Genomic DNA, 27,902 nt, shown 5'->3' with positions numbered 1-27,902 from the left:
CCTATCCCTCACCATCTCAAAATTTGCCCAAGTTCATGTCCATTGCATTGGTGATGCCATCCAGCCATCGCATCCTCTGACACCCTCTTCTGCCCTCAATCTTTCCCAGCATCAGGGCCTTTTCCAATGAGTCGGCTGTTTGCATCAGATGACCAAAATACTGGAGTTTCAACTTCAGCATCAGTCCTTCCAACAAGTTTTCAGGGTTGATTTCCCTTAAGATTGACTGGTTGATCTCCTTGTAGTCCAAGGGACTCTCAGGAGTCTTCTCCAGCATCACAGATCAAAGGCATCAATTCTTTGATGTACAATTCCAGTGTACCTATTGAAAAAAGAATACAAAAAGGTCTTCTCGTGTGTTCAACACCTGTTGAACATGTCAGATGCTTTTACATGTTTTAATCATCTTCTTGATTCCACTCACTGTAAAGAAAATATTAGTTCCTCCATTTTATAGAGAGAGCACATCAAGGTGCACAGATGACCATTCACTCACTGAAGGTACCTATTTGTTGGTGGCAGGACCAGAATTTGAACCAGGTCTGCCTGTAAAACCTCAGTGCTCTCATAGTAGCTGTCATATAGTGTAGTGAGACCTGAATGAGGATGATCAGAAACTGCACAGGATAGCTCCCACAGTGAAGAATATGAATTTAGACCACATCTTCACAATTTGCTTGAGCACTGGATGGGGAAAATAGCTGCTCTGCTTTCAAGAATTTTAAAAATGCCACTTCCTTGTAATTCCTACAAGAGCTTTACTTCATTTTCCTCCTTTCCAAATAAACAGGATAAGATGTACATTTTTAGAAATGTAAAAATATGTTTTTTAAGCTCTTAAAGTTCTCATCACAAGAAAAGAATTTGTAACTCTATGCACTGATAGATGTTAAACTGGACTTATTGATCATTTTGCAACTTACACAAATATTGAGTCATTATATTGTATATGTAAAATTATTACAATGTTATATGTCAATTACACCTCAATTTAAAAAAAGTTTTCTGGAAGTGACTTTAAAATAGCTTCAAACTGGGTTACTTATGACCATTTTTTAAATAATTTTTACCCATTATGATTTATTCTCTGTGATACTGTTGTTAAAGAGTTCAATGATTTGCACTCAGAAGTTATATAGCCAAGAGGCAACCAAGTATAATACAAAGAATGGCTCTGAAGTCTTTGCACTGAAAGCTATACAAAGTTTCTTTCTTCAGGAAAATAAGAATGAAAATAAACAAAAAGAACAAATAGCTGCCTAGGTCCCACAATTTCAATAGAAAATAACATCAACAGTTAGTGACATTGTAGGTGTTAACATATCTTGGAAAACAGATCATTTTAAAAGGAATTTTAAATTAACCGTTTTTCTTTTCCCTTTGCAGTAAACCTGCCTCTACCTTTGGCTGACCTTTGCTGAAACAGTGAATTATAACCGAATAGATTTTACTGAGAAAAGGCTGATTTTTTTTTTTTTTTTCTTTTTGGCTTTTATCTTAGGAACCATAGACACCCCATCTAAAAATGACCCTGAAAGTTGTGGCAAGAGTGATGACAGAGAGGTTGTAAATCTCTCCAAGCAAGTAACAGAAACCACAGAACAAGATGGAGTATCCTGCAAGGGGGGCACTGCAGCTAACCTGACGTGCTCGGTAGGAGTAAAGGAAGAGAACCGCGGCTTCCAGGGTGAGTGAGCTCGTGCAGGATGGAGGGCCGCGTGGCACTGGCTGGGGAGGGCTGAGTCAGGTCTGGGTGGAGAACCTGTTTCAGAAGACAGGTTTATCTCCTGTTGATCTGAAGACTGAAGATGACACATGCACATCGGTTCCGTGTGCTCTTTGGAGCCCTGTATGCCTTTCGAAAAGCCTGTGCCGGGTCATTTTATTCACCCTGCGGTTTCCATTTGCCCAGTGTTATCTCTGACAATAAAGTACAGACATTTACATATGCTTCTCCAGTCATGTCATGCAGTTTTAGGGTATCAGGAGAGATAATCTAAATCATTTCCACCACAGACAATAGAGAGCAGTTTGCATAATTTTGACAGTCTCCCTTCTCTGACTGTAGCTTGACGTGTCACACTGAGGTGGAACTTTGCCTGAAAATGGAACTTTTCCCTTTATGCTACTGCCTTCTTTGGAGAATTAGGATTAGGAGGGACAGCACATACTTGGAACCAGTACCCATTAGGGTATGTGTCACGAGTCTAGGTCATCCCAGATTATGTTTGGAAGACCTTTTCTGTAAGAGAAAGACAGTAAGTAAGTAGAACTGGGGGCTACATAGGGTTTCTGCTGCATGTTCTTTTTTTCTTTTCTTAAATAAATGTACACACCATGCTTAGCTAGGGGGCCATAAAAAACAGGCCACACACAGGATTTGGCCTGCAAGCCACAAGTTTCCTCCCACTGACCTTCAGGAAGCAAAGTTTACAAGAACACCAATGGCTGTAAAGCAACTATACCCCGGTAAAAATTAATAAAACAAAGTCACAGACGATAAAAATAAAGACCTAACACACAAACACCAGTGGCTCATAGAGAGTCTGTCTGTCTGTGGCAGAGACTGGTTTTTGACACTTCCTGCCCAACAAGAGAGTCATTTAAGATTCCAGTGAAGAATTATTTCCCCAAGAGATTGATTATTTACAACTCTGGCAAAATCCAGTGAACATTATTCGGAGATTGATTATTCCCCTTAAAATAACAGACATTTCTGAATTTCTTTTCCCCCAAAAAATTGTAGACAGGTTTTCTGAGATCAACCTCTGTATTTACAGTGAGCCAACATCCACTTGTGGTTTTTGCAGTGAACACAATCCAAAAGCACTGAAAGCTGTGTGTGTGCGTGCTCACTCAGTCGCATCCGAGTCTTTGCGACCCCATGGACTGTAGCCTGCCAGGCTCCTCTGCCCATGGGATTCTCCAGGAAAAGATTCCACTTCCAGGGAATCTTCCCGGTCAAGGGATCGAACTTGTGTCTCCTGGGTTGGCAGTTGGATTCTACCATTTGCACTGCCAGGGAGGCCCCTGAAAGGAGCATTTCCCACTAAATCCATGTGTCCAGGGTCTCAGAATGCTGATGCTGACGGTGTTGGCCTCAAGCATGCCATTCCTGTAGAGCAAGTATAGGAAACTCAACTGTGACCGTGATCATTGCCTTGTAGATAACCTCTTTCTGGAGAAGGCTATGCAGCTGGCCAAGCAGCACGCCAACGCCCTCTTTGACTACGCAGTGACAGGAGACGTGAAGATGCTGCTGGCCGTCCAGCGCCATCTCACTGCCGTGCAGGATGAGAACGGGGACAGGTAAGTCAGGACTTTTGTAAACAAGGTGTTTTAAAGGGACAAAGAGAGAAAAGAATTGTGTGCATGCTGGCTAGAGATGAGATGAATTGATTGAAGTCACTGGATCCTGCTACTGAAGCATTCCCTCAAGAAAAAGAATGCAGTAAGGCTGAGTGGTGTGATCTGCCTCTCTATCCTGTGGTTCCCACCTGTTGAGTTCTAAAATAGCTGGTTACTCATCTAAGAGTACAACAGTCTGGGTTAGAAAACTAAGATGTGTGTGGGGAATGGTACTTTTTGAAAAGCCCTGCTTCATTTGTTGGAATAAGATTTAGAATAATATCTAATAAACATTTTGTTTATTGGAATATTTTTGTTTATTGGAATAATGTAATAAAGTTTGGTCTTACCAAATGTCTAAAGTGCTTATTATCCCAACTGCATACCTGTGGTAACAGTAACCTCAAGGAAAAACCCAACAGAGAACAGCACAAGAGCAACAATGACAAAATGATTAAGAGGCCGTCGTCATTCTCTCCCGGTTGACAGTTCCTTCTCTACTGCCTGTGTTCACGGTCACCAGTCTGTGACTGGACCAGACTCTTCTGACTGCTCTCACCCACGTGGTGTGGGAGTCTGCCCTTCCACCACCGTGCTTCCCGTCTCTGCTGTTCCAGGGCTCATAAGTGCAGGGACACCTGGCTTCTTTCTAAAACAGTTCTCCTCATCCTCTCACTGAGACTTCCAAAATAATCTCAAAAGCTGATAAAAATAGCAAGCAACAGCAGCTCTCAAGTCCAAGTCAAGTGGTTTGCTCAAAACCTTCCCTAAAATAGCATCAACAGTGAGAAATCCTTCTCTCTGGAAGAGCTCTTGGGTGCTGTGTCTTAAACCTAGTTTGAACCAAATGCTTTAGGAAAGTGCCAACCTTGGGGTTTCAAAGAGAGACCTTTGTTCTCATTCCTTGCAGTGTAACCAAGGATGTGGTGTAACCACTGGCCTGGTTATACAGTATGGAGGAACCAGCACAGCCGTTGTTGTGTAATGTCATCCACAGCAGAACGTGTTTTACAGGGTTAAATAATCCAGTTAGCATTCAGTAGCATATAACCACAAGAGAAAGCAGTTAACCAGGGCACGACAGCAGTGTTGCGGATGACATTCTTAGGGACCAGCTGATGAGCCTAAGAAAGGTGAGCGCATGTTAAGTTAGAAAGGGACCGTGGGTGTCTGAAGGGATGACTGTGAAAAGGGATACAGCACACGCATTTAAGTGGGGGCATTGAGGCAAAGGTACGAACGTGTGTGAGGACCTGGAAATACATGGAGAGGCTGGGGATGGAGCCTTCCCTGCCCAGGCAGGAAGTGAATCCTTAGAGTCCCCGCCCAGGCCCCCAAATACTCTCACGCAAGCACGCCCTCCCTCTGGACTCCCCGCAGCGGGAAGCAGACAGGTGAGACTGGGGAGACCAAGGAAGAGTCCTCATAATAATGCAGACAGGAATAGCGTTGAGCCTTCACAGCTCAGGTCCCTTGTTTTCACTGAGCTTATTGCATTCGGCTATTAATCTGAATCCTGTGGTCATTAGTCATCACAGAAAATACAATGAAGAAAAAAATAAAAACTTCTGGTACTGGGGAAATTCCCATAAGGGTGTGAAAATTTATGGGGGAGGGGGAATGTACTTCTGCTATGAAATGCTGAGCTACACATGGAAATTTTTAGGCAGTTTTTGAAGCACGACCTTTTTCTTGGTATACATACATCACGTCTGCATCAGACTTCAGGACCTTTTCATCCATCTTCTTTCAGTCCTAGGTTTCAAAAGACAGTACTGAAACCCTGAGATAATTCATTTAAAAATCCCTCTCAAATAATGATGCCACAGTTTAGTTTTTCAGGCTCTCCTGTGTCAGTGTTAATCCCACGTAATACACGCTTGCTACCGCCAAGAAAGTGGCCTGAGTAGAATGACACCTGCCATGCTTAGAGAAAATGCAGCCAGTGCTCAAACCCCGCACGTGCTGCCACCACGGGCTCCTCCAGGTGTGCGCTGCACCGGGATCTGTCCATCCCTCGGAGGGTTCATCACCCTGGATGTTCACCACCACCCCACAGAGCAGCACACATGTGGCCCCGAAGCAGGACACCTTAAGGAATTAGGGGATGGCTTTGGAGCAAGACAGTCATGGACTTAATATATGACCTGGATTGAGTTCTCTTATACCCATAAGTCTCAGTTTCATCACCAAAAATTAAGGATAGTATTACCTACCTTGTAAGACTATGATTAATATGATAATATATGTCAGATGCTTAGTGTAGTCTGGTATTAAAAGCTCTAAACAAATAGTAGCCATTTTTTATTCTTCTTGTGTCATTTCCAATTAATTTTAATAGTAAATTTTTTTAACAATTAAAAAAATTTTGTTCCTAGGAGTGATGCTTGGCACCTGCCAATATTTTCAGCCTCATTACTGTAAGCCCTCAGTTTGTTCAGTCATCCTTATTTTAGTGTCTAAATTGTGTACCAGGGCTGTAAGGCTGACCCAGAGAGAACCAGCCTCCAAGAGGCTCAGAAGACAGAGAGGATGTAACAGAAAACTGTAGTTGCTCAACCAAGTAGGAAACTTGAGCGGGGGACAGCTTGCTCTGCCTTGGAAACTGAGAAAGTCTTCTCCAAGGATGTAAGTTTTGGACTGGAGCATGAAGGATAAAGAGGCACTGTTGAGGCAGACAAGCGGAGCAAAACCATTCCAGGCAGCGGAGAGAATTCAGGGGAGAAATACAATCACACTGTTCCTCCTTCCTGTAGTTAAGAGCCTAGCTCCACTCTCCCCTCTTGGGATCTAGGAAGTTCTTCAAGAGCCACCTCCTTGTATTTTGGAAGAGGGGGCAGGGCTAGGTGAGATAACTACATTTTTATGAACAAATCCTAGTTCAGGCATATCATCTCATCATCATATCATCTGTGAGTCCAGGTAAGGCAGGGAAAAGTTAGAGAAGAAAATGCCCTGAAACCATAGCACAGAGGCAGGGCTAGGATTTGAACTTGGAGACTTCTCTGCCTCAAAGTCCAGGCTCCTTTACACGTCAAGGAGTCTGAACTGAGCCCCCAGAGACCAGGCAGGCTCTGTAAGTGAGCAGGCAGTAGAGCACACCCACCTCAGATTCAGGATGTTTCACAGATTCCAGACATTTACGTGCCAAAGGAAACTAGGTATGAGAGCCAAATTGAGTTTACAAATCTAATCCTATCGTGGGAACCTGTTTTCTTTTTTTTTTTTTTCATTAACACTTTAGCTGATTATTGCCACTATATTTTTATTCCAGTGTCTTACACTTGGCAATCATCCACCTTCATAATCAGCTTGTGAGAGATCTGCTGGAAGTCACATCTGGCTTGATTTCTGATGAAATTATCAACATGAGAAATGATCTCTACCAGGTAAGCGGAAATATCAAGGAGACAACTGAAGAAAAATCCATGGTGTGTACGTGTGGTTGTGTGTGTATTAATAGTAGCATATAATGTTAACAGCAAAAATAAAACAACATGTCTCTGTAGGTAATATCAAAAAAGCCCATTACATAGGAATGTTCTTTTATGAATGAGGATCCTTTGATCTATGGGTATAATAGCAGTCACCCCACAATGAAATTCAGCATCCTGCTGAGAGACTGCAAACTTGAAGCTTCAGAAACTTGCCAAAGCAGACAGTCACTGCAGGATAAATATATCACCCCTGTCGAGAAAAAATAGAATTGAAAAAACTTCTCAATTAGAAAAGCCAGTGATTTACAAGAATTTTGAAGTGTGCTGAACATGTTGACAGCATCTAGATTAAATGGTTGTCAAATGAAGGGTGCTGAGTCAAGAATAAAGAAAACTAAAAAGGTTGCTTGAGAAGGAAAAAGTGTCTTTCAAAAAACAGAAAATTCAAAATACAAAATAATAATAATAATGTTCAAGGTGAAGAAAACAGGGAACACTAAAGAGATTTGCCCAAATCAGATTCACACAGAAATCGGGTAGACTTAAAAGCAGGCTGAGGAACTCTTGTTACAGAGGTCATCAAGTATCTCAGAGAGCAGAGCTGACTGGAGACTCAGTGAGGCTGCCTGGTGGGCCCACACAGATTTCAGGTGAGGAAAGGAGACTGAGGGTGTCAGAAGCAAAGCTGGGATGCTGGTGCAGGGAGCCGGCAGACCCCGGCCAGCCTCCCAGGCCAAGGGGCCATGCTGGGAGGAGGTGAGTAGGGTCTGCGCCCTCCCTCTCCCCCTGGTATTCTCCCTTCCCGCTGCCTTTCCCCGGCCCCACCAGCCTTCTCTACAGCCTCCTGGTCTTGTGCCCGTCCCAGCTTTTCTGTTTTCTCCTTCCCTTCAAGACTCGAAATGACTTCCCAGTCCTCCCTGGCCTCCACGGCATTCCCGGATGCCTGACTCAAGCCTATCCCTCCCTCTAAAAATACAGACACCACCACGTACAGTTATTTATACAGTAAAGATGCTTGTTCCACTTCTCAATTTTTAAAGCAGTGATGTGAGTCATTTTCTAAACGCAATAGCACTGAAATGTTTACATGTAGCTCCCAGTAGATTTTTATCTTTGAATAGATAGATCAAGTTGATCTGTGTCTCCTGATAAGGGAAAGTAACAGTTTCCCGTTGGGTATTAAGCCATTAGGCCACGTCTTTGGCCATCATGCTTAAGACCAAAGAGAAAATGAAGTTGGGGAATTCTTCACTGACTCATAACTAGGAATGAGGTCTAATTTTAGGTATGTATTTAAAGGATAGCTTCTTCACATTTTCATACCAGTTTGGGTGTTGCTGGTATTTGGAAAGTCACTTGGCCCATAAAGCTTGAGTCTCTCAGGCTTCAGGACCGACTGTTCCTTTCACCATCACAAGTGTGCAGATATAACTGGAAATGGGACCTTGCACTTCTCAGTCCCCCTTTCAAAGAGTGCTTAAGTTTAGTGCCTGTATGTCAGATTCAAGGAATTGTTTTTCTGTTTATAAATAGGACCTGCAAAGGACACTGCACAACAGGCTTAGTAGTTGTGATTTATTATGTACCAAACTCTGCACTGTATCATTCGGGCACACCTATTGAGACTCTCCACTGTGCTGGGACAAAACTGAAACCACCCCCTTTGACGCTTCCATGCCTTCTGATGTGGGACTCTTGGGGGCATGCAGGTCCACTTCTCACACCCCTTTACCAATGTTCTCATTGATGGGCAAGGATTTGGGACCCCCTGGCTGGCCTTTAAGGTGTCAAACACACACCCAATGGTGACTTTTATTTGGGAACTAGAAACCCACTAATATTTAAACTTTCATTTTTCTGTTGTAAAGGTTCTGTTAGCTATTCTTGATGGGAAATTATACAGTTCCCTAAATAATTTGGATTATTTGGCAATTGTCTGAAACATGCTCCCAAAATACCTTTCACTAATCTTAGTACATTTCTGTGGCCATCTGTCGTGATCCAATCTCTCTTCCACCCACTCTCTAGAGAAAGCCACACTCAAAATAAGTACATAGGGTTAAGCTTTCTCTGAAAATATTTCTGAAATCTATTCCTTTTAAACTATTTTCTCTTCTCCCATTCCTCTCCCTGCAACATAAACAACCACTCTAGTTTGATATCAATTTTATTTGCATATGTTCCTATAAAACATGAGTGGGGGGTTTGTGCATGTATTTTTTGTTTTTAATTATCATATATATGTTTGCAGTTTTTAAAATAGTATGTAAAGATATGCCTTAGAGAATCAAAGTTACCCTCCCTAGCAGCATACAAGTTCTCAGCCTCACTCCCGAATATAATGATTATAAGTATTTCCCTAGGTATTTGCTACCTTAACATATATACTTTAGACAGATATTTTAATATACATTTTCAAAATTTATTTTTAATCGGAGGATAATTGCTCTTCAATGTTGTGTTGGTTTCTGATGTATAACAGCATGAGTCATCCGTAAGTATACATGTGGCCCCTCCCTGCCAGCCTTCTACATCGTCACAGACCACCCGTTATACCACAGCTTTCCAGTAGCCCTCTGGTTTACATATGGTATACATATTTCAGTGCTGCTCTATTCGTCCCACCCTCTCCTTCCCCTGCCATGTCCACAACTCTGTTCTCTGCTTGGGTCTCTATTCCTGCCCTGCAAAGAGGTTCATCATTACCATTGTTCTGAATTGCACATGTATGCATTAATATACAATATTTGTTTTTCTCTTTCCAACTTCACTCTGTACAACACTAGAACTGACTCACATGTGTTCTTTTTTATGGCTGAGTAATAGTCCATTGTATATACGTACCACAACTTCTTTATCCATTCATCTGTTGCTGGACATCTAGGCTGTTTCCGTGTCCTAGCTATTGTAAATAGTGCTGCAGTGGACAGAGTACATGTGTCTCCATAGTGGCTGTATCAGTTACATTCCCCCAACAGTGCAGGAGCGTTCCCTTTTCTTCACACCCTCTCCAGCACTTATTGTTGGTAGATTTTTTGATGATGGCCATTCTGACCAGTGTGAGGCAGTACCTCATTGTAGTTTTGATTTGCATTTGTCTAATAGTGATGTTGAGCATCTTTTCATGTGTTTGTTGGCCATCTGTCTGTCTGCTTTGGAGAAATGTCTGTTTAGGTCTTTGGCCCATTTTTTGATAGGGTTGTTTTTCTGGTATTGAGATGTATGAGCTGCTTGTGTATCTTGAAGACTAATCCTTTGTCAGTTGTTTCATTTGCAATTAGTTTCTCCCATTCTGAGGGTTGTCTTTTCATCTTATTTATAGTTTCCTTTGCTGTGCAAAAGCTTTTAAGTTTAATTAGGTCCCACTTGTTTATTTTTGTTTTTATTTCCAGTATTCTGGGAGGTGGGTCAAAGAGGATCTTGTTGTGATTTATGTCAAAGAGTGTTTGGCCTGTGTTTTCCTCTAAGAGTTTTATAGTTTCTGGCCTTACATTTGAGTTCATTTTTGGCTATAGTGTTAGGAAAGTTTATTCTTACATGCAATCCATGGTATATTATACATACTGCTTCTACTTGGCATAAAACTTGACATTTTTAATTTCAGATTCATAGGTGGTTGCAAAAAATGTACGAGGAGGTTGCATGTACCCTTTCCCTGGTTTCCCCAGTGATAACATCTTGTGTAACTCCAGTCCAGTATCAAAGACAGGAAATTGATACAATCCACAGATCTAACTTGGGTTTTGCCAGTTGTACATGCACTCGTGTGTGTGCTCATACAGTTCTTCGTGCATGTGTGTGTAAGCTGCATAGGTGGCTTTGTCCTACGTGTCACGATATCTCTGCCTTCACTGTTTGTGGAATTTATCCATGCACCTGTGTATACAACTAGTTCATTGTTTCTACCCCTGAAGAGGATCCTGTTGTGTACATCTTCGATCTATTATGTACCTGTTTCCCAACAGTTGACCCTTAGCCAGCTTCTCACTTCCTACCTCCACAGACAGTACTTCAGTGCAGAGCCTCACTCACGTGCCTTGTGGATTTGTGTCCCTCAGGCAGGACTTGGGTTGCTGGGGTATTTGTTTACTTGGCTCTGCAAAATGTCTGCCTAAGTCCACATGCCAGCAAGCATGGTATTCCTACATTGTATAATTACTTAAGATATAATCCTGGGGTTTAGGATCTAAAGCCTAAAATATCATAGAAAACCTTCCATGGGACCATAGAGAGAAAAAAAAAAAAAAACTTAATAAATTTTTTTTTTTTTTACTAATGGTAAGAGATTTTGTATGATATGAAAATTATATTAAAACTACAGACAATGTTAAATCTCTGAATGGTATAATGTGATTTCAGGTCTTTTTTCCAATTTCATTCTCTTTCCTTTCCTCATCTCCCCAAATGACATATCTGATTACTAAACACAGTTTATTTTTTTATTTTGAGAGGAAGGCTCATGGCTATAATGTCTAAAGTTCCAAGGACATGATTCATTTCAAGCCAGGCTATAGTTCTAAAGGATGAAACAGGGGTGGGGGGGTAGAAAAAAGAGTATAAATTTGGGGGGAAAATCCTGTTTTGTTTGTTGTATTAAATCATCACGGCAGTGACACAGCACAGTGCCCGTCACCCCACTCGCGCCTGGCGGGCCCAGCAAGGGTGTTGGTGGCCCACCTGCTGTCAGCGCTGCAGCCAGTAACTGCTTACTGAGAAGGGAAGTCTAGGCAGATTGTCCTGAGAGAGACTCGATTTCACAGGCTGCTGTGAAATAGGCTGATCTGTATAAAAATATACTGCTGTTCTGGCAGTGACCTAAGTTCTTTGAAAGATACTTTCTTGAGTGTGTTTGTCTTACTCATCTCGAAAATGCAGTTTTCAAAACATCTCATCTGCATTCGCTGAGGTGCCGTTTTGTGGCAGGATAATCAAATGGACTACGTATGCACCTGTTACGTGTCAGCAGCCTGGCTTGTTTGTCCATCTGAGCCTCCTTTGGGAGGGGGCTCTCTTGTTCTATTATGCCTTTGAGAATCCCTTTATAAAGCATGGTGGCAGAATCCTGTTGATTGGTCTCGTGGAGCTTGTCCATGGAACAATATTTTTTAATTTACCAAATTTTTTTGCATGTCATTACAGAATGACAGTACCTTTGTCAATTGGTTCCTGCTGGGTAGTTTGTTTAAACTTTTTCAGTAAAACCATAAGTTGATTTGGTTCATTAACATATGATTTCTAAGCTGAAGGTAAGACTCCTACTAGAAATTCAAGAAAACTGAATTTACTAATAGGAGTTAACTGTCAAAAATCAATTGACTGTAGCCAGAAACAAAGCTATTGAGAATTGTAAAAAATAAATAAAAATTTTTAAAAATAAAAATTGTAAATGTAAAAAGTAGCTTTGATAACTGACTGTCAGTCCAGTATATATATATCATTAGCATATGATATGGAATGGAGAGTAACTCATTTGCACAGGTGAGAACTTAATCTGGAAATGAGAACTGGCCCCTCAGTATGATTCCACCTACTGTAGTCACAGCTAAGCCAGTGGATGACAAGTGTCTGTGCCACTGACGTGTCGCCCCTGCCTCCCCTCCACTCCCTAGACACCCCTGCACTTGGCAGTGATCACCAGACAGGAAGCTGTGGTGGAGGACTTGCTGAGGGCTGGCGCTGACCTGAGCCTCCTGGACCGCTTGGGTAACTCTGTTTTGCACCTCGCTGCCAAAGAAGGACATGATAAAATTCTCGGTATTTTACTCAAGCACAAAAAGGCAGCACAACTTATTAACCACCCCAATGGGGAAGGTAAGAGACAATCACGCATCGCGGTGTACCTCTGTCTGCTTTCTAAACAATACGTAGCTACCAGATAAATGTGTGTATTTAATCTGCACCCCAAAGTGCTTTCCTTAACCACTTGGAATTCATCATCTCTTATGGAAATTTCCATTGCTGGCTGCAGCTAATTCCTTTAAAGATGATCTGGAATAGTCAGTAGGAGGGAAAAGCAGAGGCCTGAGCAAACACCATTCTTGATATGTAGAAAAAGTATTAGCTGCTCAGTCATGTCTGACTATCTGCCATCCCATGGACTGTAGCCCGCCAGGCTACACATTCCCTAGGCAAGATACTGGAGTAGGTTATCATTCCTTTCTCCTGACCCAGGGATCAAACCTGGGTCTCCTGCATTGCAGGCAGATTCTTTACCATCTGAGCCATCAGGGAAGCCCCCTTAATATGTAGAAAGCATCCTTTATTCAGAGAATGTTTATGTGCTCTCATTGTCTCTAGAACACAAAAGGAGTCTGGGGTTTACATGCAGGACAGCTGACTTACAGCACCTGTAAAGACTGGAGACCCATGCTGACCCCCAGCAGCCTTCCCTCCCCGTGACCGTCCCTGTGCTTGGGCCGTAGGTCTGAATGCCATCCATGTAGCCATGATGAGCAACAGCTTGCCGTGCCTGCTGCTGCTGATGGCCGCGGGGGCTGACGTCAACGCCCAGGAGCGGAAGTCGGGGCGCACGGCGCTGCACCTGGCCGTGGAGCACGACAACATCTCCTTGGCTGGCTGCCTGCTCCTGGAGGTGAGGGATGCACTTACCTGCCTTCTCATTCGATTCTCAAAGGGTATTTGGGAAAATCTTTTCAAAGAACAACTCTGCTAACAGCTCATCTCCCTATCGTCGGCTCTACCTGTGTAGTATCTACTGGAGGCTTCAGAATAGCCGCTCAGGCCCTCCAGTATTCCCCTGCCTGGCATCTCTGAGGATCTCTGCACTGGCAGAGCCTACCTAGAATACAACTGGGCTGGTAACATGACCTGGAGAGCCATGCAGACAGGGGAGGTGGGGACAAAAGGGCGAGAGGACCTTGAACTAACCCTTTTCTGTGTGGGCGGATTTTAGGGTGATGCCCACGTGGACAGCACCACTTATGACGGGACTACACCCCTGCACATAGCGGCCGGCAGAGGGTCCACCAGGCTGGCAGCTCTTCTCAAAGCAGCAGGTAAGGCAGCATGGCAGTCAGCCATAGAAAATGGCATCAGGAAGGCAAACCCAGACTCACTAGAGCGGCCGGGCCACCTCCTGAACCTACAGACGTGCTGCAGAAAGGCACAAATAAATGATTAAGTGTGCTGCATATCCCACTTAGCAGCCATGGAGGCTCTGTTTGTATTAGTAATCCTGGGTGCCATGCTGATGGTCATGTTAGTTTTTACTCACCTGTTTTGGATTTGGATTAAGTTGAGTCCCATGACAGGGGATCCTAAGGTTGAACTGAATTCCTTGTAGAATTCGGAGCAATATCAGCCTTAAGGTCCCATCACAGGTCCTCAGAAGGAAGAGTTTATTGGTATAATAAAGCATTTGAAGACTTCCTTTTGTAAGAAAGGTCTGAGAAGCCAAAACGATAGGAACAAACACATGGGCCATGTGTTGAGTACTGTCCTGTACCAAACCCTAAAACTTGCTAGCTTCTGTTGTGCTAGGAAGTCACACTGTCTCATTTAATCTTACTTGATCTGCAGTAACCCTTGAGACAAATCCCATTACTATTCCCATTTTATAGCCAAGGAAACAGACTGGTAAGACGTTTGTATCCCAGTTCCCTGGCCCCAGTAAGGGGCAGAGCTTGAGTCACATCTTGTCATCTTGAACTTCCAGACTCTTCTCTGTTTCTCTCCCCTGCTTTGCTCAAGGATGTAGAGTGTTGTTCCAATTCAACCCTTTCATCCTGTGAAATATAGGAAAATTATTCCTGCTCATCCTTGAATCTCCACTGCCTTATACATTTAGAACCTCAAAAATGTTTAATGTAATTGGTATCTCAAGCCTGTCCTGGCATATTTGATTTATTTATAAGGTTATTATTTTTAGAAAATAAATGCCTCACAAATTCAAGAAAATAGCAGATTAAATACCTTCTTTAAAAAAAAAAAAAAAAAACAGACCAGAAAAATATAAGAACCTTTTCTTTGGCACCACATTTTTCTGACGTCATATCCCAAATAAGCAGCAGCCTTCTCTTTTCTCCTTTGTCAAGTTGAACATTCCCATGAACGAGAGATGGTGATTGCAGTGTTTATGATTAGTTTGGGGAGTCACTGGTTATGATTATGAAATGCCTTCAGACTAGAAGCTATAACCTTTCAATAACTACACATCCTACCAGAAGGTTTTCTTGGTGTTTTGCATTTAAGGATCAGTGCCATAACCCAGGAATAAAACAGAACAGGTTGGCACTAGACAGAAAGCAGCTTTGCTCTTTTAAGCAAGCAGGTGAAGACGCTGAGAAACACGAGGTGCCAGGCATCAAGCTGAACACATGGGGCCTTAAGACTAAGGGTGCACCCTTGTTGAGTCGCTCAGTCATGTTCAACTCTCGTGACCCCATGGACTGTAGCCCACCAGGCTCCTCTGTCTGTGGGATTTCCCAGGCAAGAACACTGGAGTGGGCTGCCATTTCCTTCTCCAGGGGACCTTTCCGACCCAGGGATGGCACCTCATCTCCTGAGCCCACCAGGTAGCCCCTGTAAACCACCGCCCTCAGTCCTCAGGTTAAAGGTGCATCTCACAACTATCCTGTGGAGTCAAATGTGAGCGTCAGTCCAAGTCTGTGTTTTTGAAAGTATCCTTGGCTATACAAAGGTATCATTGGTCACCTTTACAGTCAAGATAGATTAGAATTTAAAAGCCGGTTTCTGGATATTTCAGTGGAAGTGTGTTTTATATATTTATAGAATCTGACCCCTGAAGGCAGTTAGGAGCCGAGAAGATGTGGGTTTTATCTAACGCTGTGTGACTTGGCTCCGCAGGAGCAGATCCCCTGGTGGAGAACTTCGAGCCTCTGTACGACCTGGATGACTCCTGGGATGAGGATGGAGAGGATGAAGGGGTGGTACCAGGAACCACTCCTCTGGACATGGCCAGCAGCTGGCAGGTGAGCCCCGCTCGGCCAGCGTGCTGGCTGCTGCTTAGGCGGCAAGTGGTCTTCCTCAGTCTTGGCTCCCCGAAGCCCGCACCTGGTATTTTTAAAAGACAGGCTGCTTGTCACGAGCTGTATTTATCTTGAAAAGCCTATCCGCTAAAGATCTAGGTCAGCAGAGTTCTCTGAACATAAAAGCATATGCCTAATCAGATCAGAGTTGATAGGTGAGAGAAACTCAGAATTCACAAAGCGTGTTGCCCATTCTGAACTCACACCAGAATCCTTCCCATCTGAGTTTCTGAAGCCAGGATACATGCCATGGTTTGCCTGAACTTCAGTAAGTAACTGCTGAACGTGAGACGAAATGGGGATTCTTCTGAGGGTTTTCATCAGTGTAAACAGAACAGACTTAAAGCCTTCCTCAGAACTCTGCGGACGCAAGATCTGAAGGGGAAAGCGGTTACCAGGTCCTTGAGCCCAGGGAGGGAGCCACAGGAGGAGGTGGGCAGCGCACATCTCCAGCCCAACCAACTGAAATCCTGAGGGGCAGGCGCTGCTCCCTGGCAAAAACCGCCTCCCCAGGGCCCATGTGGCATGAGCTGAGTAACCCTGCAGAGAGCCCACATGGCACTCTACGTTGAGCGCCTGGTCTTCCCAGAAGCCTCACCACAGAACACAAAGATAAGCCACTCAGTGACCCCGCGCAGTCCTCACCCCGGTCAGTCAGCAGCCAAGTGACTGCAGGGAATGCAGAAAAGCCTCCATAGCTATGGAAGTTTCTTTTTCCTTTACAGGTTAACTTTTACTGGGGGCATAGTGGATCTACAGTGTTGTGTTAGTTTCAGCAAACTGCATGTGTTACACACATGTCCACTCTTATAGATTGTTTTCCCATGTGGGTCATTACAAAGTATGGAGTAGATTTCCCTGTGCTATACAGTAGGTTCCTATTAGTTATCTGTTCTCTTTTCTTTTATCCTAAGACTTTTTTGGCCTCTCAGTTAAAAGGTAAATGGTGCCAAGAGGCTGTCCTCAAGCCTTGTGAGCATTTGTACACCTCAATCTGAGCAAGCTTAAAAAACTCATTCTCATGAGCCTTTTTACCAGGGAAGAGGGGCAGCCAGGCAGCACAGCTTCACAGCACGACATGGGTTCAGTTCTTGCCCTAACTCTCAGGGAAACGTCATTTACCATCGACTCTGACCAGCACGTGGCTGCTTGGGTGGCCTGGACCACCTTTGTCCCTCAAAAGGGCTGTGGCCTGGCTCTCTGTGCGGCTGGGTGGGGTCTTCCTATGTGGCTCAGACAGCGCTTGTGGGGCACAGCCTCCTGGGCCCAGAGCCCCAGAGGGCAAACATGTCTGCAGGCCAGGGTACTGACTCCTCTTCCCACTCCATCTATGGGGTTACGAGTGCCTCCTGAGGAAGACAGGCTGAGTTCCTTACCACAAAGCAGCTGATTTCCCTGTTGTCCCTGTAACATCCCCGTGTTTTTCTTCCCAACAGGTATTTGACATATTAAATGGGAAACCCTATGAGCCAGAGTTTACGCCTGATGATCTGCTGGCACAAGGTGAGCTGTGGGAGAACCAGGTGCCCTGAGCCAGTGCCACCTCCGTCCTGACCCTGAAAGGGGCTGAGGGAAAGCCAGCGTTACCCAGACTGTGCTGTGAAAGGCAGGGGCTTCTCTCAGAAGCGGGGGGTCCTGCCACGGAGAAGGTCCAGCTGTGACCTACCACAGCGTGGCCTGTTCTTACTCACCTGGGTGGCTGCTGACTCTCCGGTGCAAGAGCGCGACTGCTCCCCCGGGGTGGGAGGGGGAGCTGTGTGGCAGTGACCGGTCCCTGTGGAGAGTCTCTGATCCGTTAGGATGGTCATGTTTCTTCTTTATCTCCTTTAGGAGACATGAAACAGCTGACTGAAGATGCAAAGCTGCAGCTCTACAAGTTGCTAGAAATTCCTGATCCAGACAAAAACTGGGCTACTCTGGCACAGAAATTAGGTCTGGGGATACTGAACAACGCCTTCCGGCTGAGTCCCGCTCCTTCCAAAACCCTCATGGACAACTACGAGGTAACGTGTCACCTTACGTTGTCATTGTAGTTCAGTCGCTAAGTCATGTCCAACTCTTTGCAACCCCCTTGGCTACGTTTATCTGACTGTATTAACATTACCGGCCAGAGCACAGTCCCTTCCCCTCTCCCTTAACTCTGAGCGACAAAATCTTAGTCACTCCCCATGTCCTGGGAGGGTGACCCAGGGCAGGAGGAAACCCACCTTGGTTGTATTCAGATACTTTGAGGTGCGCTGCAGAAATGCTACTTGGAGGGTCAGGATGGTCATAGAACGCCGGTCTCCTGAACAAGAGACTGTGGGCCACACTCGTGCCCTCCTCTACCCCAGCACCAGCCTTGCTCTCATGTGAGCACATCCCGGAAGCAGCCCTCTGTGAGCTCACTCCTAGCACAGCCATTACCTGGTGATGCTTTGCATTTCTAAAATAAATGCCGAAAAACCATGGGGTGAAGTTACGTTTGAAAATTCCATCACTGCTCATCTCTCAGTGGTCTTCAGAGCTTCAGGGAGACCGTGTAGGTTTCACTCTAGAGCTTTACTGCCTTGGCAGTCTGTCTGCTCACTATGAAGTGCTTCTCTGTGATTTCCTGAGTGGTCTCTGAGCTGAAACAGGAAGCTTGATTCAAAGACGATGCTGAGGCTTCCCACCAGACCTTCCATGCCCCCTGGCCGTCTCAGTGGAGGAGGCAGCCTGGCAGGGGGACGGGGTGTGGTGTCGAGTTTACAGCCTGCCTTGCTTACTTCCTGCACAGGCTGGAACACAGAAGCACACTCTTCCTTCATTTCTCAGGTCTCCGGGGGCACCATAAAGGAGCTGGTGGAGGCCCTGAGACAGATGGGCTACACCGAGGCCATTGACGTGATCCAGGCAGCCTTCTGCACTGCAGACACCAGCCCGGCCAAGACCACCTCTCAAGCCCACTCGCTGCCATTCGCCCCCGCCTCCACAAGGCCACAAATAGGTAACGAAAAACAGACACAAAGCAGTTGAGACATGCCTCCGGTCTCCGGGGGTGTGGCCTGTCTTCCCCACCATCACTCCTGAACACACGGTCCCCGCATCTGTGTCCCTCTCGGACCCCAGGTGCTTCATCCCCTGCTCCCGCCGCTACTGCTCAGGGAGGGGCTGTCCCCAGCATAGTCACCTTGACACACGAGTTACTGAGGTCCGCAACAGACGACAAAAACAACACGATACGGGTGGTGAAGGCAAGCCCAGTTTCTCTCACTTCTTAAATTTATGAGAGGGATGAGCAGACCAATGTCTGTGGAACCAGGACTAAGCGCCCCAGACTATGGGCTGATGCCCCGACGTTTCCATCAGCTGCTCAGCCTCCTCCCTCCAGGGGTCCCCTCATTCCTGCTCCCTCAGCTGCCTCTCCCCACCAACCTCCACAACACTGACCTGTCACCCCGCCTAAACACATAAGCACAAGAGTCCTCCATCTCCCAAAACCTCCTTCTCAGCTTCTCCTTCCAAACTGCTAGCACTTCTTCCTGCTCCTTACTCACCCCGTGTCCTTGCCTCATTGCTCTGAGAACACAGAAACAGCTGGAACTCTCGTTTTGCACCAGCAAACCCCCCAGCCCACCTCTAACCTGTCCAGACACTCCTCTGATTCTCGCCTCTCTCACGTGTCAGCCTTTTCTCCCTCCCGACTGGATCCCCTGGCAAGCAGGTGTGGTTCCCCTCATCTTTTCAAAATAAACAGAAAACAAACATTTCCTTGATCTCCCACCCCCTTTAGCTGCAGCCCGATTTCTCTGATTCAGCCAAGCTTCCTCGAAGTCTGTAGCTATTCTTCACGCCTCATGACATCCTTCCTTGACCCTCTGGTCAGCTCCGCCTGCCCCTGCGCCAGGGCTCCTCTCACCACGAGGACCCATGTCCGCTCAGATCTGCTCACCACCCTCCTCAGCTGCCCCCGGGGCACAGGTGACCACCGCCTCCTGCTTCAGGCCACCTCCCCTTGGACTTCTCCACGCCATGCCCACCCCCACCTTGTCTCAGCCTCCAGAGCCCCCTCCTCCTGGCACGGGCTCGGACCCCCTCACGCCCAGACTCAGCACTGCCACGGTGCTCGTGGGCAAGGCAGTGCTCCAGGAGGTCACGTGAACACCCGTGAACACCCGTGGTCCCAGCACCTCCCAGCATTCCCTCCAGCCTCCTCCTGTCTGTGACCCCCACCCCCATTTCTTACCTCCATCCCTGCGGCAGCTCCCAGTTGGTCTCCCAGTTTCCAGGCTGTCACTCTGTCACCACCTACAGTCCATTCTACACACAGGGAGCACGAGTCTCTTTAAAAATGGCGTTGCTCTGGTTGTGTGCGCTCCTGTTCATGCATCCACTCAGCCAGTCTCTGCTGAGCGCATCCTGCCTGCCCAGCTCTGTTGCAGGCGGTGGTGGCAGGGGCCTTTCTGTTCTCTCTTTCCTACATGGTGTTCACACGCCCCCCCCCCCCCCCACCCCCGCCGCCCCCTGCCCTGTGTTCCTTCCGCCGCCCCAGCTCGCTGCACTGATTCAGGCCCAGAGCCTGTGAGCCTTCTCTTCCCCTTCCGTGCACAGGTCCTTACCTGGCGGGCTCCTTCTTGCCATCCGTCTCAACACCAGTGTATCCTCGTCGGGGTGGCCGTCCTAAGGGAGTGGGGACAGGTGTTACACACACTTTAGAAGAGAGCAGGGTACCCCCAGAAAACCACCCTCATCTCCTGTCTCATGACCTGATGCTCCTTCCACACTAAGAAGTAGGTAAATACTACTATTTTAAAAAGCATCAAGCCCTCATTTTATAGTTATTTTTAAAACACCTCACAGTTCCTAGCACATAACAGAAACCCATAAAGACTGATAGGTTGAATAAATCCATCAGTAACCGTGTCACTGCCATGAAGGTCTTACTATTTCAGCGTTGGAATTTAACATACAAGAAAGAGCTCTCTGACTCGGGTATGGAAGACTTCTGTTCTCCTTGGTCACTCTCTCCCTACGGGAAATCATTCACACTCTTCAGCTCCCTAGAGACACTTCTCAAAGGAAAATCAGACCTAACTGCCTGTAGAAATGCATTTTCACTTTTCGGGGATTTTTTTTTGGCTACCAAAATGTTCTTGACGCACTGTATGGTGTCAAATAGCATGTGCAGCCCAGAGAGCTCGTTTTTAGCTCCTACTTCTGTCACCAATTTATTTTGCTTACATTCAGCAATTTCCTCTGCTATACAATAGGTAGTAGGTGGAAAAATACGCCTAATTTCTAAGAAAAAAAGTACACTTTGAGTCAATAAAATTCAGAAAGAATTCTGACAAACACAAGGCTAGATTGTAAGAAAGAGAGGCGAAAACACTTGGCTGATTCTGACGTTTTCACAGCCTTTGTGTTGCTCGGTGTTTTCTGCCCCACCCCACTGTCTGGGCTGTGGGGATGAGCGGAGGCCGCCGACGCAGCCCACGAGCCTGCCTGACGCACAGGGAGCCCCGCTGGGGTGGAGGCACCTTGCAGCCCGGCCTGGCCGTGTCGGGTGCAGCCCCATGACCCGTGCTTTCTCTCCGCAGACGAGCTCCGGGACGACAGCATCTGTGACAGCGGTGTAGAGACCTCCTTCCGCAAACTCAGCTTCACGGAGTCTCTGACCAGCGGCACCTCCTTGCTAACTCTTAACAAAATGCCCCACGACTACGGGCAGGAAGGACCTATAGAAGGCAAAATTTAGCCTGCTGGCAGCTTCCAATACCGAGGAAACCAAAGCTCGGAAACTCCACCGTGTCGCCCAGAGGAAGAAGGCACACTCAAGGGTGCTTCGAGGAACACAGGCCGGCCTGGATCACTCTGGGTGTAGTTCCAGGCCTTGTAAACGTGGATTTCTTCTTTGGTTCTGAAATGAATTTTAGCTGAGTTGAGAGATAGTAACCACAGTCACAGCCGGTGGCTGGGCTGATGCCCGCTGGGAGAGCGGTAGCTTGTCGAGCTTTACCAGCTGCTTTCTGTTGTCATTGCTGCTGTCCCTCTGCTGCTTGCCCACTCTTGTTACAAGTTGTCACACTCCCACCTGGCCTGCCTTCTGGCTGTCCACAGCACAGGTGTGCACTCACATCAAGGATTACGGAAGGGGATGTTTTCAAATGAGACTGACGTGGTATGATTTTAAAAGACTCAAACTGCGCCTTTCCTGGGGGCCCAGTGGTTAGGACCCGGCACTTCCACTGCAGGGGGCACGGGTTCGATCCCTTCTTGGGGAACTGTTGATAAGATCCTGCAAGCCAGGTGGCAAGAAAAAGGAAAAAAAAAAAAAAAAAAAAGCTCACTGCTTTTTCTAATTGTGTTTATCTCTGTGATTTGAAAAAGGAACATGTACATGTCAATATTTAAACATGATTACAATCAATGCTGAAAATGGTATTTCCTCCCTTTTCTGCATTTTGCTATTGTAAATATGTTTTTTAGATCAAATACTTTTAAAGGAAAAAATGTTGGATTTATAAATGCTATTTTTTATTTTACTTTTATAATAAAAGGAAAAGCAAATTAATGACCTCATCTTGTTTGATCTCTATAAATACTTTTCTAAGATTATTCTTTATAATCACAGGATCACTCCACAGCCTGGTTCTCAGATTCACAGCTCGCTCTAGAATCAAGTTTTTGATCCAGAAATGAATAACAACAAAAATTATCAAAAGTGTTTCAACTGGAGATGAAAGCTTTCAGTTTATCAAACCCTTGCTAGGCTAGTTTTATGTAGGCCATATCACCTCATCTTCCTCCATGTCAAGCACTGTTCTTCAGGCCTCTGTGTGTTCCCCATGCCTCTTGTGATGAAGTACTGAGACATTAGCACAACAGAGGTTCTGCGACAGGAAGCCTTCCAGCACGAATTTATCTTATATCTTCTGGATCTCAGATCTACTGGACAACCTGCTGCAGCTTCTGCAGCCCTTGCTGTCTCACCAAGCACTTTTATGCCATGGAAATGCTTCTTTTCTTCAACCTCGTGAACCAACCTCTGCTGGCTTCAGACTTCTTTTCTGCAGCTTGCCTCACCTCTCTCGTCTTTATAGAATTGAAGAGAGTTAGGGCCTCGCTCTGGAACAGACTCTGGCTTAAGGAAATATTGCGGCTGGTTTGTTCGTCTATCCACACCACTACAAATTTCTCCACATCCTTAATAACGTTCTTTTCACTCTTATCATTTGGGTGTTCGCTGGAGCAGCACATTTCATTTCCTTCAAGACCCTTCCCCTTGCATTCACAATTTGGCTACCTGGTGCGAAAGGCCTATCTTTCAGTCTACCTTGGCTTTTGATGTGCCTTCCTAAGTTTGATCATTTCTACCTTTTGACTTGGAGGGAGAGGCGTAACTTTTCACTTAAACACCTACAGGCCACTAAAGGGTTCTTAATTGGCCTGATTTCAATACTGTTGTGTCCCAGGGAATAGAGAAGCCCTAGAAGAGGGAGAACGACAGGGAACGGCTGTTCGGCGGAGCAGTCAGCGCACACACACCATTTATCAAAGTTTACCAACGTGTATAGATTGCATGCAAAGCAGGAGACTCAGGTTCGATCCCTGGGTGGGGAAGATCCCCTGGAGAAGGGAATGGCAACCCACTCCAGTATTCTTCCCATTGGCTACAGGGCATGGGATCGGAGTCAGACACGACTGAACGACTAACCAGCAGCACTACCACCGACTTATAAGGACGTGGTTTGTGACACTTCAAGACAATTACAACATCAAAGATCACCGATAACCATACCAAATATTATAATAATGGCAAAGTTCACAATATTTCAAGAATTACCAAATTGTGACAGAGACATGAAGTGAACAAATACTGGTGTAAAAATGGCTCTTGATAGACTTGCTCAACACAGGGCTGCCACAAACCTTCAGTTTGTAAAAAGAAAAAAGAAAAGAAATGCAGTATAAGCAAAGCACAATAAAGAAAAGTATAATCAAATGAGGTAGGCCTATATTCCAGTTTTTGAAAGTTCTTTTTCTAAAATAAAAATAGCTCTGAGTCTCCTTAACTCTCCAACACCAAGCATATGCCTCCATTCCTCCCCCAGTTCCATGCCCCTGTGACAAATAGTTCTTTTCCAGGGGCTATGACAAGATCACAAGTTTTGCCATATCATGCTGACACTCCTGGGTGGCGAGGCCTATGTTCTGAGGGGTGAGGCCAATGTTGCTTCCCTGCACGTCTAGCCAGGCCTGTGACAAGAGCAGAAATGATGGTAAGTGACTCCTGAGGTTAGGTAAGAAAATGCAATACAACTTCTGCCCAGTCCCTCGGGTCAGGTCTTGTCCTGTTGGAAGCCAGTTAGCATACATGCTCTGAGGGAGCCAAGTGGCCATGTGGAGAAACCACCAACAGAAAGGGCAGACATGTGCAGGAGTGAAGCTTTGAGAGGATCCCAGCCATCAATCAACCCTGAATATTCACTGGAAGGACTGATGCTGAAGCTGAAGTTCCAATACTTGGGCCACCTAATGCGAAGAGCCGACAACTCATTGGAAAAGACCCTGACGCTGGGAAAGATTGAGGGCAGGAGGAGAAGAGGGTGACAGAGGATGAAATGGTTGGATGGCATCACCAACTCAATGGACACGAGTTTGGGTAAACTCTGAGAGTTGGTGATAGACAGGGAGGCCTGGCGTGCTGCAGTCCATGGGGTCACAAAGAAACTTTGTTGACTCAAATGACTGAGCAGCAGCAGCAGCAGCCAGAATCACACCTATGGAGCCTTCACGCTGCCTCAGGCGATGCTGCCCCGGAAGAGTCCAGCCCCCGAGGCAGATTTACGAGTAAATGAAGCAACAAGCTGATGTTTCAAGCCTTAGGTATGAAGTGCTCGTTACTGTCCCAACAATTCCCATACCAGGAGGTCACGTTAAAGAGAAGCTGACTCCAGGAGGAACCATGAAGAAACACACGCTGGAAGTGCAAACAGCATTTCCCTTCTTTAACAAGAAGCCCTATTTCTCTTCTGTTCCCTTCTCTCCTCCCAAATCACAGTGGTATCCTGAGTGTGCGTGCTCGGACAAAAGGCCGCCAGTGCTGCCTGTGCCTCTGAGGAAGGAGCGTCTTCCATTCTGGCCCGGCAGATGTGGGGAGACAGCAGAAGGAATGCAGCAGACAGGTGGGAAGCTACAATGGGCCTGAAATCAAGCTTCCCAAAGCCCGTCTCTCAGCAGGAAGCCATTCAAAAATAGCTTCCTTAGAGGCTTCGTCATCTTCTCAGCCTTCTACACTCTGCAAGCACAACCCAGATTTTTTCAGGATCTGCAGTCTTTGTCTTTTGGCAGCAGGAAGCCAGGCTGCTGCCCGTTCACCCGCCCGAGTCCCCCTGTGGTAGCTGGATGTGGTGAAGCTATTCTTGGCACCACCATGGAGCACAGCTCCCACAAACCCACCCTCTGCATCTTAGCCGGAATAAAGAGGCAAAGGAGGCAGGCAGATTTGAGCATCTGTGACGTGTCAACCCCTTTGCTGTAACGAATTCTAGTCACAATTCTCAAGACATCCCTCATATTTAACCCCGATTTTACAATGAAGAAACAGATAATCTGAATATTAACTACTCACCCCAAATTCAAATCCAGGTGTATCTGATTCCACAGGTTATTCTTCAGCCATGTCTGAGTCTGAAGTCCTTTTAAGTTCTATATTTAAAAAATAAAGGAAAAAATACTTACAAATATGTATAAAAACAATGGAATCATAATGTCGTACCTGAGCCAACATGCAAAATGAACCCAGAGTACCCCTAAAAAGATATGTTGATTAAATGTTCACATGATTTGATTCTCCCCATAATAATAGGTTAAACTGCTTAAATATGAATTATTCATTGATGGGAGATCCCTGGGTTGCATATCTTTTCCCTCATTTTGTGAGTTTTTGGGGAACTTTCTTTCTGAACTGTGCTTCCCCAGGTAATGGATTTAGGGAGGCATGGAGTCAAAAGAAGATGTAATTAAAATTCTTTCATTTTCTCAAGGCTAGACAATATCTTGAAGATCACCTAAGTAAATTATCCAAATTGCCATCTTTTTAAAATCCCTACGATGTGATAGCACCTCCTTCCTATAATCCCCAATAGGCTGCTGCCGCATTTCAACACCAATTCCCAAGGCTACACGTTCCCAACCATTGGTTTTCTAGGTTTACCCATTAGCACAGGGGTTGGGGGAGATACTGAGGAAGGGCTCATCTTAACCCAAAAGAAACATCCCCATCTCCTTCCTAAGCCCCACCCTCTGCATCCCCCCCATCACCACCTGGGCTCTAGCACCAGGGGACAGGTTACCGTTCCCACTGGTGGGGATGTACATACTCATATGCTCATGGACCACTGGGCAAGTCAGCACAATGCCAACGCAGCCCTTGGCTGTCTTCTCCTTCCCAGTTTTGCTCTGAAAAGGTCAAAGCCACCACTTGGCCCTGACTGCCTTCCTGCCTTGCCAAAAGCACATCTTGAATGATGATCCGCACAGGCACACAGCAAATGTGCTGGGGGCCATTGTGGTTATGAAAGGCAAAGAGACTCCAGGTTTAAACTTTCAAGGAAGATTTTGTGGTACATCTGAAACTAATACAACAACACTGTAAATCAACTATACTCCAATAAAAATTAACAAAGGAAGCATGGGCAGTAAGTCACACGTGCCCACACGTCCACCCCCCTTCAACAGAAGCAGCTGTGCTGGACCAGGGAAGACCCGCCCTTGCTCCCTCCACCACCAGAAGGTTGCCCCTTTCTTCAAGTCAAGCTGTAACGTACAGTTTCGGTCCTCATCACTCTGCTACTGTGCCGTTTAAGAGCTCATCTGACTTCGCCCCTGGCAATCAGCTACTCTGGCGGCTTTGTGCCAAGTTTCCATAGATCCATAGCAATTCAATTACGCCGAAAAATCATTGAGATGCCACCCGTTTGCCAAGGTAGCAACAATGAAGGGAAATGAAATGGACTGAAAAACAGCAGAAAGGGTCACCCTGCAGGTCTGACCCTGGAGATCAGCTTCTTGGACGCCCTACCTCTGAGCCCTGGAGCCAGAGGAGCTTCTACAAAGCTGCACTGTTCTTTCTTCTACGACACCCCCCCCCCACCCCCACTTTCTCTCTCCATTCATCTTTCTGTCTCTCTCCCTCAGCAAAGCCTCCAGCACTCCAGGGCACTGGTAGCTGGTTCTGTGAAGGCTGGACAGGGGTCGGGGTGAGGGCAGAGGGCCGCAAGCCCTTCCTTAGTCTCCCCTCCCTGCCTTCCTTCTGGGGAAGCCTCCAGGAAACCAGCGTCCTGACCCAGGGTCCCCCTCCAGCCGCCACCAGCCTCATTTCCTGTGCACAAGAGGCCTCTGCTGGAAGAAACAGAACTTTGCATGATCACCCAACAGCTGGTACGCCTCCTGCTGCTCAACTTTTTTTGCGTCAATAAAACCGGAAAAAGGCTTACCAAAAGAAGGAAATTTAGAAACTTCTTCAGCTTACTGCCTGAGTATTTCTCCTCCAGCTCGGGACGCAGAAGTCTGATGATTACTTTCCCTTGGTAGAAAAGACTTAAACTGTTCTTTTTCTTTCGTCCCCTAGGCCTGATCATTCCAGCCACAGCCAACCCTGTTCTTTGAGGAATAATTGTTTTAAGCCAGCATTTATGAGTCACTTACCCATCCTAGGCATTGTACATGCTTTATTTTTTGTAATCATCACAACTCTATAAAACAGTAATTACTGCTAACCTCGTCTTAAAGATAAGGAAACCAAGGTTTAGAAGTTAAGTGGTCGTCCAAGTTCAGTACACATTAGAGACAAACTCCCATCAGTTCAGTTCAGTTCAGTCGCTCAGTCATGTCCAACTCTTAGCGACCCCATGAATCACAGCACACCAGGCCTCCCTGTCCACCACCATCACCTGGAGTTCACTCAAACTCACATCCATTGAGTCGGTGATGCCATCCAGCCATCTCATCCTCTGTCATCCCCTTCTCCTCCTGCCCCCAATCCCTCCCAGCATCAGTCTTTTCCAATGAGTCAACTCTCTGCATGAGGTGGCCAAAGTACTGGAGTTTCATGGACTGGTTGGATCTCCTTGCAGTCCAAGGGACT

General features: G+C 46.0%; 1 protein-coding gene and 1 long non-coding RNA gene across 12 annotated transcripts in view; one reads left to right on the top strand and one right to left on the bottom strand.

Moving 5' to 3' along the window:
- NFKB1 (nuclear factor kappa B subunit 1) overlaps window positions 1–22,328 on the top strand; it is a 121,707-nt gene extending 99,379 nt beyond the window's left edge. For 7 of the 8 annotated variants that reach the window (XM_025290374.3, XM_025290373.3, XM_025290372.3 and 4 more), the window contains 11 exons: window positions 1,502–1,687; window positions 3,168–3,309; window positions 6,623–6,737; window positions 12,395–12,596; window positions 13,208–13,377; window positions 13,699–13,801; window positions 15,612–15,736; window positions 17,230–17,296; window positions 17,624–17,796; window positions 18,590–18,761; window positions 21,352–22,328. In XM_025290374.3, coding sequence (XP_025146159.3) covers window positions 1,502–1,687; window positions 3,168–3,309; window positions 6,623–6,737; window positions 12,395–12,596; window positions 13,208–13,377; window positions 13,699–13,801; window positions 15,612–15,736; window positions 17,230–17,296; window positions 17,624–17,796; window positions 18,590–18,761; window positions 21,352–21,509 — 1,613 coding nt within the window. In that variant the 3' untranslated portion in view covers window positions 21,510–22,328. Of the gene's footprint in view, window positions 1–1,501; window positions 1,688–3,167; window positions 3,310–6,622; window positions 6,738–12,394; window positions 12,597–13,207; window positions 13,378–13,698; window positions 13,802–15,611; window positions 15,737–17,229; window positions 17,297–17,623; window positions 17,797–18,551; window positions 18,762–21,351 lie in introns of those variants that run through there. The other variant, XM_025290376.3, reaches the window with a different exon arrangement.
- Window positions 272–26,872, bottom strand: LOC112586247. 4 transcript variants are annotated; one of them, XR_006552475.2, is made up of 5 exons: window positions 25,386–26,872; window positions 20,374–20,434; window positions 20,001–20,074; window positions 14,020–18,402; window positions 272–322 (listed from the first exon to the last, which is right to left on the bottom strand). It is a non-coding gene; the product is annotated as an uncharacterized LOC112586247 (long non-coding RNA). The 4 variants fall into 4 exon arrangements; XR_006552476.2 differs by lacking the exon at window positions 272–322 and having other exon boundaries at window positions 14,344–14,530; window positions 14,765–18,402; XR_006641288.1 differs by lacking the exon at window positions 272–322 and having other exon boundaries at window positions 14,344–15,818; window positions 17,485–18,402.
- Window positions 26,873–27,902: the final 1,030 nt, after the last annotated feature.

The sequence above is a fragment of the Bubalus bubalis genome, chromosome 7 (assembly GCF_019923935.1).
Source record: "Bubalus bubalis isolate 160015118507 breed Murrah chromosome 7, NDDB_SH_1, whole genome shotgun sequence".
Taxonomy (NCBI): domain Eukaryota; kingdom Metazoa; phylum Chordata; class Mammalia; order Artiodactyla; family Bovidae; genus Bubalus; species Bubalus bubalis.
The sequence above is the reverse complement of the archived record's forward strand: the minus strand, read 5'-3'. Positions and strand labels throughout refer to the sequence as shown.